Raw genomic sequence first — 12,771 nt, forward strand, 5'->3', positions numbered from 1 at the left:
GAATAGAAGGTGATCTGAGAATGCAAATTTGTTCACACACCTTGCCACTTGTGTTTTCAAGCCAATGCATATCCTCATGCAAAAAATACTCACAGAGACAATAATACTTTAATTATTAATACTCAAAGAATTAAAGCAACAACTTCATTCGTTTCAGTGGTGATTCGGGCAGCCCATAGTCAGAACAGAATACAAGTTTATACTGTATATGCGTTTGTGTCTGTCTTTGCTTTTGTATAAGAAACACACAGAGAAAGAAAAAAAAAGTGACAGATGCAATATCTCTCATTCAAGACACAGGGTCATTTCAGAAATAACTTTCTGGCTATAAATGTCCAACTTTGCATGGTTTCTGTGTGGTTAACATAACATATACCCTATCATTGTAACAGCTGGTTGAGAGCTAGAATATCTTTTTCACACTCTTTACCAGCATTTCTCAACCTTGACAATTTTAAGATGGGTGGATTTCAACTCCCACTGCTCTATACAATACTTAGTAATTTTATTAGGACAGGGAGGAAGGCCCTAGCAAGGATATTACATTTAAAGGTTGAAGTATTACAACAGGTACTGGTAGAACTAAGATTTTGTTTTCAGATTAACACGTACAGAATTACAGGTATAGTCAGTTGGTATGTTTCACATCATGACTGTGGCATGATAATTAGAAATTAGAAATTCAATTATTCCATTTATATTGACAAAGCAGCTTTAAGATCCAGCACCCTTTCAAATTAAAAATGGAATAATTTGTGAAGGGTTCTCTTTCACTTCACCACCTACTCCCACCCCCATCACAAACTCTAAAAAGACTGCTCTCCAAGCTGTGGGAAGAAGCCTTATTTATTTCCTTCTCTCATTAGTGCTTCTTGGAATAACTACGTTATGACTGATGTTAAAAATCATACATTACTCCTTATTCTATCTTCTAACACGTACTGTAAAAGCAACTGCCATGCCCGCATACTTTCCTGCTGACTCTCAGATGGGCAGACAGCCCTTCAACACAGTGGAGAAAGGTCAGAAAAGAGCTAAGAGCAGGAACAACTTTATGCAAGATAAGTTGAAATGTTTGGACAAACCCAGGTTGATGTGCAAGGAAAGTTTCCCATTTTGCAGCTCCAGGGTAATATAATCTCCATGCTGTCCTTCACCATGAAACAGGACCCCATCTCCCTGCATGCTCTTGAACTTCAGAGAAACCACGTCTTTGAAGGTGCTCATCAGCTTTTGATTGAATCTGTAGAGGAGGGAGCTCCTCCCATCAAAATCTGCAACATCAGATTCTGTGAGGAAAGCAAGCAAGCATTAATATGAGGATTCACAGACCTGGACACATATAGCTATACACACATACAAACCCGTACATTTCAAGAGCGAACATAACGTTAACTGGTTTTGTGCTTTAGGCTTTAGTGGAATATCTTGTTTTGACATTGTTTGCCTCCCAGAGTTTCCTTGGAGAAATGGGTGGCCCGTAAATGGAATTAATAAACATTTCTCAGGAATCCAGAATTCATCTTTGCAGATTTCTTTTAAAGAGTTACCCAGAATCATGTTTTCATGTTTATTCTTTTGAGCAGGGTAAAGTAGTGTCTGTGCATCTTTATTATTTATTGTTTATCCCACCTTTATTACTTTATAGATAGCTCAAGGTGGCAAACATTACTAATATTCCTTCCTCCTCTTTTTTCCCCCACAACAACAACCCAGTGAGGTGGGTTGGGCTGAAAGGCAAGACTAGAGCTCACAACACTCCTGCTTTCTAGCACGATGCCTTAACCACTAGACCAAACTGCCCCTCCCTTTATATTACAATTCTCAAGAGAAAAGCAGAGGGGAAGGGGGCCTTTTAGAGTAGAACTCATTTTGTGGCATGACAAACTCTAAGGAAATATATTCCTGGGCATTCTTTCAAGCATTACTTTTCTTTTAAAGCAAGTGAACACATTTTGAGGGCTCAGGGCTGCCATCAGCTCTTGTATTGTACGCCATGGGCCACACCGTAACACCAGCAGAAAGGAGTGGGTGGAGTCCAACTGAAATTAAATAAGCTTTAATTGGCTTTTAGGAGAATATAAAAGTAATTAAATAGAAATAACATTAACGCTCAGCTAAGTGGCAACACTTAGCTGAAGATGGGCGAGCTGAACGCTAAGCAAGGTCAGACCAGATTAATACATATCACAAAATTCCTGGGCTGAAGAATAGATTGGAAGGTTAAAAAAAAAAAAAACCTCAGAAAAAGGCAATGGCAAACCACTTATCTAATGTACAACACAGATCAGAGCTGAAGGCAAGGGCAAACTACCTTTATATTACTGCCAATAAAACAGCATGGAAGCAGTCATTAAAAATTGAGGTTGACTCGGGGGTGATTTTACTTTAATATGTTTACTCCCCATAAACGTAATAATTTCTCCCTTCTGTCACCTGAAAAATGGCTACACCTACTAGGATCTCCATGGGATATCTCCAAGGCTTTGGATGTTATAAGTGACCCTTCAGCATCAGGATATATACTTCTACTTTAAAAAAAAAGGTAGGTAGCTACACAGAAAGATGAATTGGCTCAGAAAACCCATCTATATGGGTTGCAGCCTACACAGCATCATATTAAAGTAAACCTTTCCTTAGAGGTATATGAACACCTCTGTGCAATCCTTCTAAAGCACGTTTGAACTAGAATTTCAGTGTTTCATTTTAAATCCAGCATTCAGCATCGCCTGCTGGCTCTTTTCATAATACTGGTAATCTCATGTTTTGTAACAATGATAGGAAGTGTGATATACACAAAACTTCTTTTAAGGAGGGGGGATTTGAGAAGCAGGTTTTTCTGGCCTCCATGCTTGGAAAAATATCAAAGCAGATTGATTTTTTAAAAAATTCTTAAATGAGGAGGTAGACTCTTCATGCCTCTGTCAGAAGCTGCTGGGCAGTTTTCATTTTGGCAAAATAGCCTGGAAGAAGTTCAGGAATCTTCAAGACTAACATTCTGATTTGTGCTTTGGGGCACTTGAACTGATAACAGAACACAGCCTTGAGTGTTTTGTAACAGACACAAATCCCCCTCCCCACATTATACAGGTAAGATTTTTTTTTAAAAAATCAACCAGAACAAAATGCATATACCAACTAGATGCCTAGTGAAAGCTAGAAGTAGAATAGAACGGAAGACTTTATTGGCCAAGTGTGATTAGACCCACAAGGAATTTGTCTCTGGTGCCTAAGCTCTCAGTGTACTTGCAAAACAACTAAGTAATAATAATCATAATAACAAAGGATAATAACCATAATAATGACATCAATAGAGAAGGTAGTGGAACAGATGAGGATAAAAGTAATATAGCCATACTACATTGGTAATATATTTAGACATAAGACAGAACTGTGGAAATTAATTCAGCAGAGTGATGGCATGAGGGGGAAAAAACTCTCTGTGTCTGATTGTTTGGGCATGCAACAGTCTGTAGCAGCATCCTGAGGGGAAAAGTTGAAACAATTTGTGTCCAGGATATGACGGGTCTATAGATATTTTCTCACCCTTCTTTCTGACCTGTGCAGTATACAGGTCTTCAATGGAAGGCAGGCTGGTTGCAATAGTTTTTCTATCCATTGAAATCTATACCTGTCTTGTTTCATTGCTGTACCAAACCAGACAGTTATAGAAGTACAAATGACAGACAAATAGGATATGAAAACAGGAGTACTCTCCCCAACAATGTCCTGGTGGTTAGAATAAATGTATAACCTTGGCCTCCATGTAATTATCCAAATTCCTTCTTTGACACCAATCATACATAAAGCTCACAATAGGTAATATTCTAATTTAATTCTTATTAATAATCTCCTAAATATCTCAACAACTTAAAAAGTATTACTACTTTGAAAAGAAAACAAAATCAAAAATATCTATTTTCTTGCTCTATGAGTCTATGTCATCTTATATTGACTGTTTTTTTCTGTATTTACTGCATGTAGATACATAACCACTGTATTGCTACTTTTCCTCCATGGGAGGTTACTCTCGTTCTTTGATCATTTTGGCTGCCTTCTTCTACACTTATTCCATAGATTTGATGGATGGTGTCAGTAACAGGTTTTTTTAAATTTCCTTCCCTATGGATTCTTAGTATGAACTTTTGCTACTCCATACCAGCAGCTGCCCAGATCAATGTTCTCAAGATGATATCCATCACAGCATAATTTTCCATGGCTCAGACCCAATTCTGGTGTTTTTTTCCCCCCAATAACCTTTCCAATTTATTTCCCTCCAGATGTGTCAATTACTATCCTGGCTGGAGTTTGTGGGGTTGAAGTACAGAATGAGGAACACTGGGATTTAGTATACTCATAATATAGTACATAGCTGAAGCTATGGAGTATACGGACAGCTGAACTAGAAATGCAAGTGCTAGTAAAAGGCAAGAAGGCATTTGAGGATGTTGAAGGAAATCTCAAGGTACACCTTCATTTTTCTTTCTGGATAGGGATTCAGTTTTCTGCATAGGGATTTAGGCTTGTCTTCAGAATGAACCTTCTTCTCTTATTAAGAAGGTGTAATAATTAATGACATTGTAATTTCAGGATGAAAAGTGTAGATACAATAGTATTAAATAAATAAATAAATGTTAACTCTTGGACCAAACATTCCACAACTATGAAAATTATGTTGCCTTTACTAAATTAGGATGGGAGAGCGAGCTCAGAACTTCTGTTTAGAACTAAATATGATGCCACACTTTGCTTTTGTATACATGCAAAAGATTATGAATTTTTTAATTAAAATAATAGTTTTTATGGTCACAGATAAGAATTCCAGATAAAAGTATATTAAAATAAATTAAATAAAAATGAACTAGGATAAAAAATATATTACAACTGGTGATGGGTTCAAAATAAGATATGCTTTTTAAAGATGTTTTTGGAACACTCATTTTAAAAAGTTTCAAAATAAGATTTTAATAACTTTTGACTTTTAAGAAAACTATAGTATTCTGTGTATAAAAACTCAAGTCAGTTAAATAAAATCTACCAACTGTCACTATCAAAATAAATTGCCTCCAACACAATCAGCTTGTTGCCCAACCCTATACTTTACTTTCTGATTGACTTTCACTGCCCTATTCTGCCTTCCCCTTGATATTATTATTACATGCTTCACTTATTCTAAATATTTGGGAATCTTAGCACAGTAAATTGAGAGCTAAGTTATATTATTTCCTGAAGCTGAGTTTAAATGTCCCTCTGTGTTAGCAAAGTCAACACTTTTAAAAGCCTACAGGACATTCAGACATTACTTCCTTTATCTGCATTCATGGTGCACCCTAAAGGAGATTGCTTTACCCTTATATGTAACATAGTCTACTCTGATTCTGAAAAAAAGGGCTGTGGTTGGTGTGTATGTGTGTGTGTTTTTGTGTGTATACATGAATGCAGGGGGGATGGTCTGTTATTCTTTGTGATAGTCTAGCTATGATATTAACCAACAGCATCCTTGTGCTTATTATGTTATAATAAACCATCTGGCATTTTTTTCCAATCACTTTTCTTTTTTACATCCTACTTCCTTTCACCCCATGCTTCATGCTACCAGAAAAGAAAGTGATTAATTGGTAGGTAGCTAATCCCAAGCAAGAGGTCCAGACAAGGTGGAAATAATTCTGCTGATCTGGCATGGAATAATTTGTTCAGTTTTGCATCCTACTCACAGATTCTAGTGGGAGTTGTCAATTCTACTTAGGCATTTCATTTAAGATCGGAAAAAGTGTTTTAATGAACAGATTTAAGTTCAAATAAGGTTAATATCAGCACTTTATCACTCTGGGTAACCTATTCAAAGATAATAGTTAGAGAAATGCAAATGACACATATTTCCACAGAAAATTCTCAGACAGATTGGTCCTGCTTAATAACAAGGTAGAGAAGAGCTACTTTGAGTGGAGAAAAAAAACAAACCATGTAGAACGTAGTATAAAAAAATTCTCTGTTACTTGGCAACAACCTACTTTGTATGTAGTGGTCATTCTATATAGAAGACATTTGTGGAGTAACATTATCGCAGAGTGGGTTGGGGGAGGCTCAATGTGGCACCAAAGATATAGGATCTGTGGATGAATGAAATCCTTTGTGAACCCAACTGATCACTGTCAAAGCTGGCATTCTGAAATCTAAGAGTCATCAGTGGCAGTTTGCATGACAACAGATAATTGGCTTTTATTTGAGCACATTAAAGAGCCCTTCTATGTCAAAAATCACACATTTTTTTTCAGAACCCAACAAAGAAAACAAAGTCTAGCAAGGTGAAATCTTGCCCAAGCCCAGCTTGACTTCCCATTAAGCGGTTTGACAGCAGAAAACATTCTGCAGGCAGAGAAGAAAAACAGGGGAAGTTCTTTGAATCATTTCAACACACCATTCAGAATGAGAAAGAGGCAAAGTGAGCCAGTAAGCATGCTGTTTGATCAATGTTATTTCCAGGCACATATCCCTTAGAATATGCTAAACCATTAGAATGCAGATGGGAATAAGGGAGGATTTGAAGGGGAGTGATGCAGACAGGACAAAATCTGTTCCATTCTTTTGAACCAGAACAAATCTCTCAGCTGACATTGCAAGTGATAAAGGGTTGTGAGCAAAATCAGACTCCTGCCTTTAGAAAATCTGGCATTAAATGTAAGTACTTACACAATTTATAAACGTGAATGGATGTACTCGTTCTACAACATATATAGCCCAGACTTTTATAGAGAACAAACCTATAGTCTGACATAAGGAAAATTATGGCAAAGCACTAATGCACATCTAACAGCCTTATAGACAATAAAAAAGTCCAATGCATACATTGAAGTGGATGTAACTTATTTCAGTGGTGCACATAAAGCTGCATTGCTTTTTTTGCCAGTCATAAAAAGGGCATAAAATCCTTAACCCTTTTTAAAGATTTAAGTCAGATCCAGGCCAAGCCTCTGATGCTTTAAATTTACACAAGTTTCCCCGTGTCCATCTTTGCACCTCATAAACTAGAAACTGGAACTTATAAAAGTAGCCCAACATTTCAAGTGCACAATGCTTTGTTAACGACTGTCATGTTCACAGAGCTCAGATAGAACCTTCTCCAATATAGATCTTCTTTCAATGGCTCTCCTGAAAAAATGCAAATGCCACATTTCCACTGATGCTGTGGAGAACTGAAAATGTTTATTGATTATGTCCAATAAAAAATCTAGTATCCCTGATTTTTTTTAAAGAAAATGTTTAAAAACTTATGTATGCATTTTTTGCTTGATCCTAAACAGTGGAATCTTCTCCTTGGAAAGATTATATGATGCTTCTTGTCTCTTTTTCTTTCAAATCTTCTTTCAACTCTACCTTGTTTCTGTTCCAGTTTGAGCCTTCAGTTAATGAGCACTCATTCAGAGTTACAAAGGCACTGCTGAATGAGCAGTGGTTACAACAAGTGCTCAAAGTTCTGGCTGTTTCAGCATTCCTGTGGCCACACTGTGATACAAATGCTTGGCATCCCACACACAAAGTCAGTAGGGAAGCTGGCAAGGAAAGTCACCCTCACCCACACACTCAACCTCAGACCCTCTGCATTTCCATTGTGCCTTGCTGGCCACCTGAATATTCTCCCCAGCCATTCAAACAACATCCCCTACTCACGGGTAGCCACCTGAAGCCCAGATACAGTGATACTGCACTTCTCCTGCCACCTCGATCATTGGGGACTGCAGAAATTGCCATCACCAAGCAATGTGGTCACATGACATCATATTTTACAACGACAGTTTAGGAACAGAAATTACAGTCTATTGTCGTCATAATCTGAGAACTACCTGTATTCATTACTGTATTTACTCACTTTCATTCTTTCTTCTCTTGGTCTCTTTTTTCTCTTTTGGGTTATTATTATGAACATAAGATTATTCTTCCTTCTTTTTTTTGCTTATGAAAACTTAGACGTCATCTTGTGTAATAATGTTATATCTCCTTGCTAACTAGAAATATACTGGTGGAACAACATGTTTCATCAGCATTTGGGAAATTTTATTCTTTATGCTATCTTTGGATCTTCCCAAGAGCTCTCACAACAAATTATAAGTACAAAAAACATCAATTCACTTAAAATAGAAAGAAAAAAACCCAACTGTTAAGTCACTGGAAATATTGAAATACACTAAAAACTTGGAAGAAGAAAAAAGACATTTGCAATGTCCATCCCAAGGAACCACAGAGCAACAAAAACATCAACAAAAGTTCATGTTGATACGCTGAGGACCTTGTTTATAACTACATATAAGCTAAGTTTCCCTAACTGAAAGCTCCTTATTGTTAATACTACCTACTTAATGGTTAATTGATAAAAGGTAAAAGTTGACTGCTTATGTGTTAATTGTTTTATTCCATACTTCAGGGCAACTAGCACAAAAAAACTGGAAAGTTCAATCAAAATACATACTAAAAATAAAAAGCTATACATGATTAGCCTATTTAAAATTTCTTAAAAGAATAATAAAATAAAACTGAAAAAAAATCAAGCCATGGCTATTAAACATCAAAAACATCTGCCAGGCTATCACTCCTTTACATGGACGATATGAAGCTGTATAGAAAAAAGCACCCAAAACAGAGTTGCTGCTCAACACTATCTGTATATATAGCCAAGATATTGCAAGGGAGCTTGAACCCAACAAATGTGCCACCATCACCATGAATAGGGCAAAAATAGTGAAAATTGAAGCAATCAAGATGTCCTCTGGAAAATATCAAGTTTCTGGATGAAGATGATCAATACAAATATCTGGGCATCCTTGAAGCTGACGTCATCAAGCACACTGAAGTCAAGAAGAAGGTTAGAAGCAAATACATCATGAGAGTAAAGAAGATCATAAGTTTGAAACTTAGTGGAGGAAATGCCATGGAGGCAACTAACATCTGGACAATTCCAGTCATTAGATATCACAGCTGGAATAATGGACTGGACTCAAGTAGGACTAAAAACCATGTGTAGGAAGACCAGAAAAATAACACGACTGAAACATACCCTTCATCCATGCAACAGTGTTGACACACTCTATTTACCAAGGACTGTAAATGGATAGATCCAGTCTAAACATTTGGCTGACTGTGACTATACATAATAATATAGCATCTTTAAATAATTCAAATGGGCACCAGAATAGATTTTCTAGGAAAACTATAGGTAAATAAAAGGCCATACCTAAGAAATATTGCTAACCTTTGGTTATTCTCAGGCTTTCAAATATTGGTGGAACCAGAAGAAGACCTCTAAAGATCACCTTCAACTACAAGCAGGTTTATGTGGGGTAGTCAAAAGTGTTATGCTATGTAGGGCAAGGAGAGTGATTTATTTAACTTTAAGTTAAAAAGATTCATTTAACTTTAAGCCTTCCCCAAATTCACATCCATTTGCCTGCATTGGACTTTGACTGGAAATTATGGGACCTTGAAATCCAACTCTGGAGGAGGACACCAGATTGAAGAAAGTTACTATAAAATATTCCCAATTCCTAGACAAGAATCAACATCTCAGCAGGAACCTATCAAAAACTCCACGCTGTTGATTCATGGCCTGTTCACTCTCCCTACCTCTTTGACATTCTTCTCTTTTGGTCCCTCTCACCCAACCAGAAGCAACCTACTCTTTGCAAACATACACACTGATTACCAGAAAGGACTTCTAAATATTGTATAAGGTGAGAATTGCATACAGCATGAGAAACGCGGATAGAGTGATTCCCATTTTGCTCTTCTCCTCCTCCCCCTTCAAAGAGGCTGAATCCCACTACCTGCCAAGGAATCTCTGCAATGTCACTGAGCTTAATATCTTAGACCCCTATTATGCCTAAGAGCTACTTAAGATGCTTGTGCAATTATCCTGATCTTGGTAGCTGTTTTATTCATTTTTCTTTTAACCTGTGTTCTAAAGACTTAAAGTGTCAATTCATAAGCATTTATCCCCAGTACATTAATTTTACCTCCTGGCATGAAAGACAAAGCCAGTGAAGGGAGAAAGAGAGAGAGAGAGAGAGAGAAAGGATAAGGAAGGCTGGCATAATTGTTTTGCTCAAAAAAATACAAGATTATTTTTTTTTACATTCTCTGCTGTTCAGCATTCCCCTCCCTATCAGTCTCCAAGGGGAAATGAGGCTTCTTCATCTCAAAGGATGTCCAAGCCATCATTGGATTACAGGGTTTCTTTTTCGCCCTCTGTCCCCTCCATTTATTTCTCACTAGCCAGTTTGCAGAATTTACGCTGGACTGAACTGATCCTTCTTAGACCATTACTTATTTGGAGAGTACAATCAGCATTTGAAGTGTGGCTATAAATCTCATTCTATTTAAACAGAAAACAAAAAAAGAAAATATATACACTTGGTCAGCAGAATTTGCTGGCAATATGCTAACAAGACCTTTTTGAAATGTAAGATAAACTGTTTTCCTGCCTGGCATCCTGAACAATCAACTTTCCATTCATCTGCAGATGTCATCTGACATAACTCTGGTTGTTTGTCTTGTCATCATGCCCAGATTGCTATACAGAACCAGGTAATAAGTGGTTTATGCATCTTTATTATGTATAATCTTACTGTTTGCCCCCCCCTCTTTTTCTTCTTTTAAAATTGAGAAATTTTCTATGAACAGAGGTGGCACCAGGTGGGGATTGTGCCTCCATGCTCACATAGAGAATACTCTCTAACTCTGTGCATGAATATTTTGCTACAATAAAGACATTCATAGGTATGTAGTTTTTTACTCATTTATTTATTTGTTTGTTTGTAACATTTATTTGCCACCTATCTCACTGTGGTGCTACTCTAGGTGGCTTACAATAATAAAAAGGAACAAAATGAAAGGAGTATAAACAGCACAGAAGTAAAATAGGAGCCTTGGTGGAGCAGTGGGCTAATGCCTCCTTAAGTAACACCAGCTGCCTGCAATTAGTGCAGGTTCGAGTCCCACCAGGCTCAAGGTTGACTCACCCTTCCATCCTTCCGAGGTAGGTAAAATGAGGACCCAGATTGTTGGGGGCAATTAAGCTGACTTTGTAATAATGCCGCTTGGGGTGTGTGTGAAAGCCCTAATAAGCAGGCATATACATAGAATGAAGGCTACTGCTAAGCTTGTAAGCTGCCCTGAGTCTTCGGAGAAGGGCGGGATATAAATGGAATTAAAATAATAATAAATAAATAATAGAACAATAAAATAAAGAATGAAAAAAGACAATGAGAATACATCAATATGATAACCAAAAAGATGGGCAGGTGGAGAGCACAGCATAAGGGAGTTATGTAGTATTAAATATGGATATGCTTGGATAAAACAACATGGGACATGGAATCAATAAGACTTACATTACCAAAGCAAAGAGGCTACCCACTGCAACAATTCTGGGGGCCTTGAATTTATTTGGGCCTGCACTACTAGAAGAGGTTTTTCTCAGCCTTCAAGCTCAATAGTGACAAGTGCTTGCAGGATGGGAAGCTTCTTCAACATAATTAGAGAGACTTCCAAATTAACCACCTCTAATACCTCCTGTCTTCTGGAACCACTCAGTGTATATAAGTGTGCCCATGAAGGATGGTTAGTGCCTCCTCTACAGCATTAGCCAGGTCCTATGGCATGGCATGACACGGCACAGCATAACAATTTAAAAAAACCAGAAAATAGCATTTGCCTCCTCCAAGGAACCTATGGGACCAGAATTAACTTTGGTGCGTGCAAGCAGTCTTCAGGCTGCCTGGAAGAAGAGGCTTTCCTCAGCCTTCTCCCACAGCCTCCTTTCAGCTTTTTCTTCTATTTTTGTGAAGGTTAGTAGTATTCCAAAGCAGAGCAAGGCAAAGCAACAAGTCTCCCTGCTCCATCATAGAAGTGTGTGTGTGTGTGTTAAACTTTATGAAGAACTTTGAGATGGTGCTTTATTTGAAGCTTCATCTAAGCAAAATATCCCTTGAAAAGCTTTATGTGGGTTCAAGCAGTGTATAGAAAGTTTATGTCCTTCAGAGGAAGAATTGGTGATTTGACTCGAAGTAGGAATATCTCAGTTCCGTATTAATGATAGAGATGAGTCATAACCTCTGTTTCTGCTTTCAGAAATGGCTTGAATATATCTAGATAGATTGAATTGTTGCAGCTTTAGGATCATGGTTCACTCAAAATTAATTTACACATGTTCACTTCTCAGTGATAACAAAACAATGGCCACCTACACATCTTGCTTTTGCAAGTTATCTTTAAAAAAAAAACAACACCAAACTTCAGCTGCTTGATAACCCCTTTCCCCAAAATATAAAATAATGACATTCCTCCCATCAACGTTGTCCAGAAACCCTGTGACTCAGACTCCACATTGCCAGTTTCACAGGTGTCCTTTGTTGAAAGAGCAAGTGGCAACCAATTCACTTTGTGAGAATATTTGGCTTTTGAGAGGTTTGGTTCTGGTCTGTACTCCAAAAGATGACAAGTCAGAAAGTGGTAGGGCAAAATCTAAATTTGATTTCATTTCCATTTGTCTTCAATGGAATTCAAAATAAATGACATTACTATCATTACTCTACAATGATACTTAATATTTTGCTTCTTCTATCATATTGAAAATCAGAACCTGAATATCTATTTTGGAGAATTATTTTGGGCTGTAGATAAAGTTTTTCTGGGTTAGTCCGTTTCCCTGGACTTCCAAAATATATTGTACAACTCTGTGGAAGAATTATAAAAGAAGTCTGAACTTTTACTTCTTTTTCA

General features: G+C 37.3%; 1 protein-coding gene across 1 annotated transcript in view; it reads right to left on the reverse strand.

The window, feature by feature from the left end:
- CNTNAP5 (contactin associated protein family member 5) overlaps positions 1-12,771 on the reverse strand; it is a gene marked incomplete at both ends in the record, with an annotated part of 429,095 nt that overhangs the window by 244,413 nt on the left and 171,911 nt on the right. The window contains one exon of the mRNA XM_081335453.1: positions 1,086-1,289. Within this exon, the coding sequence (XP_081191579.1) occupies positions 1,086-1,289 (204 nt within the window). The remainder of the gene's footprint in view (positions 1-1,085; positions 1,290-12,771) is intronic.

The sequence above is a fragment of the Vipera berus genome (assembly GCF_964194415.1).
Source record: "Vipera berus genome assembly, chromosome: 1".
Classification (NCBI taxonomy): domain Eukaryota; kingdom Metazoa; phylum Chordata; class Lepidosauria; order Squamata; family Viperidae; genus Vipera; species Vipera berus.